Raw genomic sequence first — 10,196 nt, forward strand, 5'->3', positions numbered from 1 at the left:
CTGATTGATATTTCAATCGATCAGAACAATAGATCTTATTATTGGTGCTGGTCTCTTTTTCGAAATAATTGCTAAGTGGCAAAATTCATTTGAATAGCCCCGTTGCCAACACTTCAGAACAATAAACTTGGTTGGATTGTGTCTGGAGGTGCGAGTGCGTCAACTCATAAGTCTGTCTTAGCTGCCAGCGAGGACTTCAGTTCGTCAGAACTAGTATAGTTGCCTGAAGATTTGCGATGTGCAGCTTTTCAAGGAAAGTTGCGTTAGGCTTGTAAAATGGGTAGTACTTTGTTCTTTTCTTGTCCACATCAGGATTCGAATCCTTAGGTGATTCCTATTGCCTGGCTCGTCGTCGCTTCAAAAGCTTGGAAGCCAAATTGGATAGGAACCTAGCTTTGAAGACCAGTACTCCGCATTTTTACGGGAATATATGGAGCTAGATAATATGTCTCGTGTAACAAGGGCAGCATCGGTACCACAATTCTTTCTTCCCCACCATTGCGTACATAAGCAAGAAAGCACGAGCACAAAGCTGCGTGTCGTGTTTGATGGATCAGCTAAATCGACTTCTGGTAGGTCTCTGAATGACTTACTTCTTGCAGGGCCAACAATTCAACGAAAAATCTTCAATATCCTGATTCGCTTTTGATTTTCCAAAGTTTCCCTTTGTGGAGATATCTGCGAGATCGCATCCTGATGACTTTTTGCAGTGCATCGTTTGGCGAGAGAACTCCACGGACGAGCTGAGTGTTTTTAAGTTAAACATGGGGGGAGTTGACCTCTCAGTTGGTAGTCATCCAGAACAAAAAATTTCCACGATTCGCAATGCAACCACAGGCTTCCGTTGAATTGCATGGATTCTGCGATGCTAGGCTATCAGCTTATGGAGCGTGTTTATATTTGGTATCGGAGGTTAATGGTGAATTAAAGATAAATTTGCTCTGTGCCAAGTCGAGAGTAGCTCCCTTGAAGGCTTTGATAATTCCAAGACTGGAACTCTCAGCAGCACTATTATTGGATGAACTTATAGTTAACGTCAAGGAAAGTATAGATTTCGACTGCGCATTTCATTGTTGGTCTGACTCGTCTATTGTGTTGGAATAGATTCGCCAGCCCCCGAGGGAGTTCATCGTATTTGTGTCAAACCGAACCGCGAAAATACAGTAGATGATGAAAGACATGACTTGGCATCATGTTCCGCCAATTTTAAGCCCGGCAGATGTAGTGTCGCGAGGATGTACCCCAAGAGAATTGCTGGATCATTCCTCTTGGGCTAACGGAACTTCTTTCCTTCTTCAAAGCTCGTCGAATAAGCCCTCTCTGCTGGAGCCAGTTAAGGATCTTCCAGAGCGTCGTTCCGCAGCTTTAGTTGGAGCCGTTTGCATTGACGTTTCATCGATCTGCAAATTCATCACGTTTTATTGTCAATTGCAAAGGCAAAGCTGTTCCATTAAAAGGCCTTCTTTCGGTTGAGGAGATCAACTTTGGTACTGTGCTGCTTCTGAGGAGAATCCAGCAGGTTCACTTTGCCAAGGAGTATTGGGCTTACAGCCAGGGCAAGCCGTGTCCTCAAGAAAGCAAACTGATCTCACTAAGGCTTAAGCTCGGATTCGAGAGATTACTTCGCGTTGACGAAAGGCTGCATAATTCAAAATTGAACTACGATATGAGGCATCCGATATAGTTACCCTAGGATCACGCAGTCACCAAGGCGATCGTCATTTATTTTCATAGAAAATATTTACATGCAGGACCACAAGCATTGCTTGCCACATTGCGGCAAAGTTATTGACCAATTGGAGGCCGCAAATTCATAGCTTGCGTCTTCAACAAATGCATCCGATATTTTCACCAGCAGATAGAGTGCGACCTAATCCTGTATTTCATGTCATAGGAGTGGACTATTGTGGGCCTTTCTATTGCAAAGCGGAAAGCAGGAATAAAGCACCTCACAAGTGTCTGTTTCTCCACGAAGGCGGCACAAGGCGTTCAGGACCTCACAACCGATTCCTTTATAGCATGAATAGCCCTGAATAGGTTTATTAGCCTTAGGGGCAGTCCGCGTATTATTTGGAGCGACAAAGCAACAAAATTCGTCGGTGCGAAGCGACGAGCTTGCCGAGTTAAAGGCATTGTTTGGGAGCGAGCAACACACGGCATCGATATCATCTGCCTGCTTGGCTGATGGGATCGACTGGAAATTCATCCCTCCGCGTGCCTCTTATTCGGAGGTTTATGAGAGGCGGCGGTAGAAAGCGGCAAAGCATCATTTTTACAGGGTCGTCGGACGCTCCGACTTGACCCTTAATGAATTGCGAACCCTATCGTATGAGATTTCCGCCATTCTCAGCTCCCGACCACTCTGTCCACTTACAGAAAGCGCGAATCACCTGGAAGCTCTAACGCCAGCTCACTTCCTAAGAGGTTCCACCTACGGCCGATTTCCTGAGCCCGACGTGACTCATCTTCGTGAAGGCCACCTCAGCAGATGGCAACGGGTGACCCAGATGCAGCAGCACTTTTGGAAGAGGTGGAGCAGCGAGTACTTATCCCTACTTCAAGAACGGAGAAAGTGGCTGTTCGAAACGTCCAACATCGAGAAGTTCCAAACATACATGCTATTGAAAGGAGGACGTATTCCGTCTATAAAATGGCAGCTTGGGCGCATTGAGGAAATCATTCCGGGCAAGGACGGCGTCATCCGAGTAGCCATGGTTCGTACTGCGACGGGTCTAATTAAGAGGGCAGTCGCCAAGCTAGCAGTTCTGCCTCACAGTACCTCTTTCAACGGGGGGAATATGTTCGGAGCAGACCACTAGCGCCTAAATATGCGCGCATAGGTGTATGCCTGCACCTGCAGCGCTCTTAGCTCTTCTCTTTTATTATCTATTTCTCTCTCTGTTTTTCTTCTGTCGCCTTATCTTTTAAGCTAAGCTACATTGTAAGCGTATTATGTATTGAAGCCAAGCGTTCGATCGGTTGTTGCAGCTCCGACTAGAGAACAAAAAACCTATTCGTGCGTTAGCTATTATTGCTCAAGGGTGGCAAATTCGTTGTTTTCCCCATAAACAGCCAGCAAGATCCCATGTCGTCCGAAAACTAAACTCATTAGAAGACAGTGTATTTATTCCGAGCCAGGAAATTCAGCATGGCATTTATATAGCAAATACAATAGCTACAGTTACAAATGCGTTTATAAAAATATTAAATACAACAAAAACAGATTAAATAATAACCTTGAGTTAAAAATACATAAATTAGATTATAAATACACTGGGCTCTATAAGGTAGAAAGCATAGAAGATAATGAAAATGTAGTTATTTTAGCAAATAAAAATAAAAAGCAGATACTTCATAAAGATAGACTAAAAATTTTTAATTTCTAATACAATAAGTACGCAAGAGTAAAAAAAAAGAGTAAAAAAAATATATATAGTGACATATTCACAAATTCTGTTATGTTCCAAGAAATATGAATCTGCAGCGTAGGCGATCCCACGCTGAACCAATGTAAACAATCCACATCCGGAGCAAGCAATGCTCCTTCTCAATAACATAAATAATTCTTCAATCAATATCCCAAGCGGGCGATCTCGCTCCCCAACTTTTTTAAACAAAGGGCAGTAGAAGTAAGATTTTTGTCACAATAATTTAGTCTTAAGCTGAGATCATTTGAATAAAGACGTGAAGCGGAATATTCGTTTTATTAATTCAACTAGCGTTGTCCTTAGTCAACTGACGGGACATTAGTTCGACTCACAAAACAGAAACACTTCACTATATATATTTAAAATTCCTTTTTCTACTTGATTTGATTTTGATCTAACACACAAAAATATGTACAAAAAAATTAATTAATAAGGTTAAAAAATAAAAATAATATTAATACAATTAATTATAAATATAGATACAAAAAATGTATGTACATCTAACATAACTTCACTTAGTTACGTTATTTTCCTGAAGGGGGGAGATGTAATATGCACATGTATTGATAGCACTGTACCAAGAACTTGGTATAAGCTTAGCAGCGGCATACCAGCGCTGAACATAAACAAACCCAATTCAAGTGAGCGTGATATATGACCGCCACCTAAAAACAATGCTAAGTCAGCGTTCCCACGCTGACCTCTTATCGCTCGTACACATATGCATGCATGCGGTTCTCTCTCTTTATATATACAAAAGCTAAGAATTCTAAGAAAAACTTTGAATAAAACACAGTCGAGAAACAGAACACAAAAGGTAAAGACGTGCCCTTGACTTATTTCACAAAAGGGAATGGCTCATTCGAATTATCAAATATTACGTCTGAACTATTAAATATCACTTACTTATATGAAATATTACAGTAGTCCGATTTTCATAAAATTTTACACTAAATTGTAGAATAACATAAAATGGCTGTAACTTAAATTTGATGAAAATCTGTTGGAAACTTAAAAAGTTATAAATTTCAACTGTTTAAATTTCTCGATCGTTATTATGGGAGCTATATGATATAGTAGTCCACTTTTCATAAAATTTGACAAACAATTGTAGAATAATATAATATGGTATCTCAAATTTGATAAAAATCTTTTGAAAACTGAATATGTTAAAATTTTTAATTGTATTAATTTCTCGATCGTTCCTTTTGGAAATTTTACACAAAATTTTAGAATAATATAAAATACCTATACCTAAATTTTATCAAATTCTGTTAAAATTGAAAATGTTATAATTTTTTTTTGTAAAAATTTTCTTATCATTCCTATGGCAGCTATATGATATAGTTGTCCGATCCGGCATATATACGCTGATTGATATTTCAATCGGTCAGAACGAATAGATCTTCTAAATGGTGCTGGCCTCTTTTTCGAAATAATTGCTACGGGACAAATTCATTTGGATAGCGCGTTGCCAACACTTCAGAACACCAAACTTGTTCAACTCATTAGTCTGTCTTAGCTGCCATCGTCAAGGATCCTACTAATCATTCTGATGATGACACATTTGCGAGGACGTCAGTTCGTCAGAACCAGTTTTGTTGCCTGAGGACTTGCGATGCGAGCAGCTTTTCAAGGAAAGTTATGTTAGGCTTGAAAATGGGCAGTATTCTGTTCGTCTCTTGTCCACATCAGGATTCGAATCTTTAGGTGATTCCTGTTGCCTGGCTCGTCGTCGCTTCAAAAGTTTGGAAGCCAAATTGGATAGGAACCATGCTTTGAAGACTCAGAACTCTGCATTTTTACGGGAATATATCGAGCTAGGGCACATGTCTAGTGTAACAAGGGCATCATCGGTACAATACCTTCCCCCTCACCATTGCATACATAAGCAAGAAAGCACGAGGACCAAGCTGCGTGTCGTGTTTGATGGATCAGCTTAATCGATTTCTAGTAGGTCTCTGAATGACTTACTTCTTGCAGGGCCAACAATTCAAAGAAAAATCTTCAACGTCCTGCTTCGCTTTCGATTTTTTAAAGTTGCCCTTTGTGGAGATATCTGGAAGATGTACCGCTGCGTGCGCTGTTCGCATTCTGATAACTTTTTGCAGTGCATCGTTTGGCGAGAGAACTCCACGGACGAGCTAAGTGTTTTTAAGTTAAACACAAAGACTTATGGAACTGAGCCAGCTGCCGTCTTGGCTATAAGAGCCATGCATCAGCTCTCTTACGATGAGGAGGAATCATTCCCGGTTGGAGCTAAAATTGTTCGTAAAGATTTCTATGTGGATGATTTGATTTTTGGTGGTGATTCAGTTGAAGAGATGAGAAAAATTCGTTGCCAGGTAAAGGAGCTACTGTCGCGAGGGCACTTTCCAATCCGCAAATGGTGTTCGATTGATGCAGAAGCTCTCGAAGGGGAATCTGACTGCGTTAGGGATGGATCGGACATCTCCAAGTCCTTGGGTTTGGCCTGGGATTCGGCGTCTGATCAGCTCCTATTTAATTTCTCTAAAATACCGACAGCTCATCGACCCACCAAGCGAATTGCATTGTCAACAATTGCCAAATTCTATGATCCACTTGGACTAATTACACTAATCATCACAAAATCTAAAATCTTTCTACAATCCTTATGGAGTGCTAACGTGGATTGGGATGACGTATTGCTAGAACCCATTCTTTTGTCATGGGGGGAGTTGACCTCTCAGTTGGTAGTTATCCAGAACATACAATTTCCACGATTCGCAATGCCCCCACAGACATCCGTTGAATTGCATGGGTTCTGCGATGCTAGGCTATTTGCGTATGAAGCGTGTTTATATTTGCAATTTGAGGTTAATAGAGAATTAAAGGTCCATTTGCTCTGTGCCAAGTCGAGAGTAGCTCCCTTGAAGGCTTTGACAATTCCAAGATTGGAACTCTCAACAGCACTATTATTGGCTGAGCTTATAGTAAACGTCAAGGAAGGTATAGATTTCGACTGCGCGTTTCATTGCTGGTCTGACTCGTCTATTGTGTTGGCATGGATTCGCCAGCCCCCAAAGGAGGTCAACGTATTTGTGTCAAATCGAATCGCGAAAATACAGGAGATGACGAAAGACATGACTTGGCATCACGTTCCGACAATTTTAAACCAGGCAGATGTCGTGTCGAAAGGATGTACCCCAAGAGAATTGCTAGATCATTCCCTTTGGGCTAACGAACATTCGTTCCTGCTTCAAAGCTCGTCGAATTGGCCCTCTCTGCTGGAGCCAGTTAAAGATCTTCCACAGCGTCATTCCGCAGCTTTAGTTGGAGCCGTTTGCATTGACGTTTCATCGAGTTGCAAATTCATCAACACTTTCGAGAAGTTGCAGCGCGTGTTTGCATATATTCATCCTTTCATTGCCAATTGCAAAGGCAAAGCCGTGCCATTAAAAGGCCTTCTTTCGGTTGAGGAGATCAACCTTGGTACTGTGCTGCTTCTGAGGAGCATTCAACAGGTTCACTTTGCCAAGGAGTATAGGGTTCTCAGCCAGGACAAGGCGTGTCCTCAGGAGAGCATACTGATCTCACTGAGGCCAATGCTCGGATTCGATGGCTTACTGCGCGTTGGCGGAAGGTTGCAGAATTTGGACTACGATATGAGGCATCCGATATAGTTACCCTAGGATCACGCAGTCACCAAGGCGATCGTCATTTATTTTCATAGAAAATATTTACATGCAGGACCACAAGCATTGCTTGCCACATTGCGGCAAAGTTATTGACCAATTGGAGGCCGCAAATTCGTAGCTTGCGTCTTCAACAAATGCATCCGATATTTTCACCAGCAGATAGAGTGCGACCTAATCCTGTATTTCATGTCATAGGAGTGGACTATTGTGGGCCTTTCTATTGCAAAGCGGAAAGCAGGAATAAAGCACCTCACAAGTGTCTGTTTCTCCACGAAGGCGGCACAAGGCGTTCAGGACCTCACAACCGATTCCTTTATAGCATGAATAGCCCTGAATAGGTTTATTAGCCTTAGGGGCAGTCCGCGTATTATTTGGAGCGACAAAGCAACAAAATTCGTCGGTGCGAAGCGACGAGCTTGCCGAGTTAAAGGCATTGTTTGGGAGCGAGCAACACACGGCATCGATATCATCTGCCTGCTTGGCTGATGGGATCGACTGGAAATTCATCCCTCCGCGTGCCTCTTATTCGGAGGTTTATGAGAGGCGGCGGTCAAAGCGGCAAAGCATCATTTTTACAGGGTCGTCGGACGCTCCATCTTGACCCTTAATGAATTGCGAACCCTATCGTATGAGATTTCCGCCATTCTCAGCTCCCGACCACTCTGTCCACTTACAGAAAGCGCGAATGACCTGGAAGCTCTAACGCCAGCTCACTTCCTAAGAGGTTCCACCTACGGCCGATTTCCTGAGCCCGACGTGACTCATCTTCGTGAAGGCCACCTCAGCAGATGGCAACGGGTGACCCAGATGCAGCAGCACTTTTGGAAGAGGTGGAGCAGCGAGTACTTATCCCTACTTCAAGAACGGAGAAAGTGGCTGTTCGAAACGTCCAACATCAAGGTTGGAAACATAGTGTTGCTGAAGGAGGACAGTATTCCGTCTATAAAATGGCAGCTTGGGCGCATTGAGGAAATCATTCCGGGCAAGGACGGCGTCATCCGAGTAGCCATGGTTCGTACTGCGACGGGTCTAATTAAGAGGGCAGTCGCCAAGCTAGCAGTTCTGCCTCACGATGCCGATGTAGGTGGAACAGTACCTCTTTCAACGGGGGGAATATGTTCGGAGCAGACCACTAGCGCCTAAATATGCGCGCATAGGTGTATGCCTGCACCTGCAGCGCTCTTAGCTCTTCTCTTTTATTATCTATTTCTCTCTCTGTTTTTCTTCTGTCACCTTATCTTTTAAGCTAAGCTACATTGTAAGCGTATTATGTATTGAAGCCAAGCGTTCGATCGGTTGTTGCAGCTCCGACTAGAGAACAAAAAACCTATTCGTGCGTTAGCTATAATTGCTCAAGGGTGGCAAATTCGTTGTTTTCCCCATAAACAGCCAGCAAGATCCCATGTCGTCCGAAAACTAAACTCATTAGAAGACAGTGTATTTATTCCGAACCAGGAAATTCAGCATGGCATTTATATAGCAAATACAATAGCTACAGTTACAAATGCTTTTATAAAAATATTAAATACAACAAAAACAGATTAAATAATAACCTTGAGTTAAAAATACATAAATTAGATTATAAATACACTGGGCTCTATAAGGTAGAAAGCATAGAAGATAATGAAAATGTAGTTATTTTAGCAAATAAAAATAAAAAGCAGATACTTCATAAAGATAGACTAAAAATTTTTAATTTCTAATACAATAAGTACGCAAGAGTAAAAAAAAAGAGTAAAAAAAATATATATATAGTGACATATTCACAAATTCTGTTATGTTCCAAGAAATATGAATCTGAGCGTAGGCGATCCCACGCTGAACCAATGTAAACAATCCACATCCGGAGCAAGCAATGCTCCTTCTCAATAACATAAATAATTCTTCAATCAATATCCCAAGCGGGCAATATCGTTCCCCAAACAAATGGCAGTAGAAGTAAGATTTTTGTCACAATAATTTAGTCTTAAGCTGAGATCATTTGAATAAAGACGTGAAGCGGAATATTCGTTTTATTAATTCAACTTAGCGTTGTCCTTAGTCAACTGACGGGACATTAGTTCGACTCACAAAACAGAAACACTTCACTATATATATTTAAATTTCCTTTTCTACTTGATTTGATTTTGATCTAACACACAAAAATATGTACAAAAAAATTAATTAATAAGGTTAAAAAATAAAAATAATATTAATACAATTAATTATAAATATAGATACAAAAAATGTATGTACATCTAACATAACTTCACTTAGTTACGTTATTTTCCCGAAGGGGGGAGATGTAATATGCACATGTATTGATAGCACTGTAACAAGAACTTGGTATAAGCTTAGCAGCGGCATACCAGCGCTGAACATAAACAAACCCAATTCAAGTGAGCGTGATATATGACCGCCACCTAAAAACAATGCTAAGTCAGCGTTCACACGCTGATCTCTTATCGCTCGTACACATATGCATGCATGCGGTTCTCTCTCTTTATATAAACAAAAGCTAAGAATTGTAAGAAAAACTTTGAATAAAGCACAGTCGAGAAACGGAACACAAAAGGTAAAGACGTGCCCTTGACTTATTTCACAAAAGGGAATGGCTCATTCGAATTATCAAATATTACGTCTGAACTATTAAATATCACTTACTTATATTAAATATTACAGTAGTCCGATTTTCATAAAATTTTACACTAAATTGTAGAATAACATAAAATGGCTGTAACTTAAATTTGATGAAAATCTGTTGGAAACTTAAAAAGTTATAAATTTCAACTGTTTAAATTTCTCGATCGTTCTTATGGGAGCTATATGATATAGTAGTCCACTATTCATAAAATTTGACAAACAATTGTAGAATAATATAATATGGCTGTATCTCAAATTTGATAAAAATCTGTTGAAAACTGAATAAGTTAAAATTTTTAATTGTATTAATTTCTCGATCGTTCCTTTGGGAAATTTTACACAAAATTTTAGAACAATTTAAAATGCCTATACCTAAATTTTATCAAATTCTGTTAAAATTGAAAATGTTATAATTTTTTTTTGTAAAATATTTCTTATCATTCCTATGGCAGCTATATGATATAGTTGTCCGATCCGGCATATATAC

At 40.5% G+C, this 10,196-nt stretch overlaps 1 protein-coding gene and 1 pseudogene across 2 annotated transcripts; both read left to right on the forward strand.

Annotated features, from left to right (window-relative positions):
- The first annotated feature begins 2,507 nt into the window (after window positions 1-2,507).
- Window positions 2,508-3,885, forward strand: LOC147644585 (uncharacterized; annotated as a pseudogene). The gene has a single exon (XR_015270222.1). The product of XR_015270222.1 is annotated as an uncharacterized LOC147644585 (transcript).
- A 3,834-nt stretch (window positions 3,886-7,719) lies between these two features.
- Window positions 7,720-8,787, forward strand: LOC147644586 (uncharacterized). Its single transcript, XM_086826137.1, has one exon. The coding sequence runs from the start codon at window positions 7,895-7,897 to the stop codon at window positions 8,228-8,230; it is 336 nt and encodes a 111-aa protein (XP_086682263.1). The 5' UTR covers window positions 7,720-7,894; the 3' UTR covers window positions 8,231-8,787.
- The last annotated feature ends 1,409 nt before the right edge of the window (window positions 8,788-10,196 follow it).

This window comes from Drosophila serrata, unplaced genomic scaffold, assembly GCF_035046125.1.
Source record: "Drosophila serrata isolate PLE 108 unplaced genomic scaffold, ASM3504612v1 contig_146, whole genome shotgun sequence".
NCBI classification, from domain to species: domain Eukaryota; kingdom Metazoa; phylum Arthropoda; class Insecta; order Diptera; family Drosophilidae; genus Drosophila; species Drosophila serrata.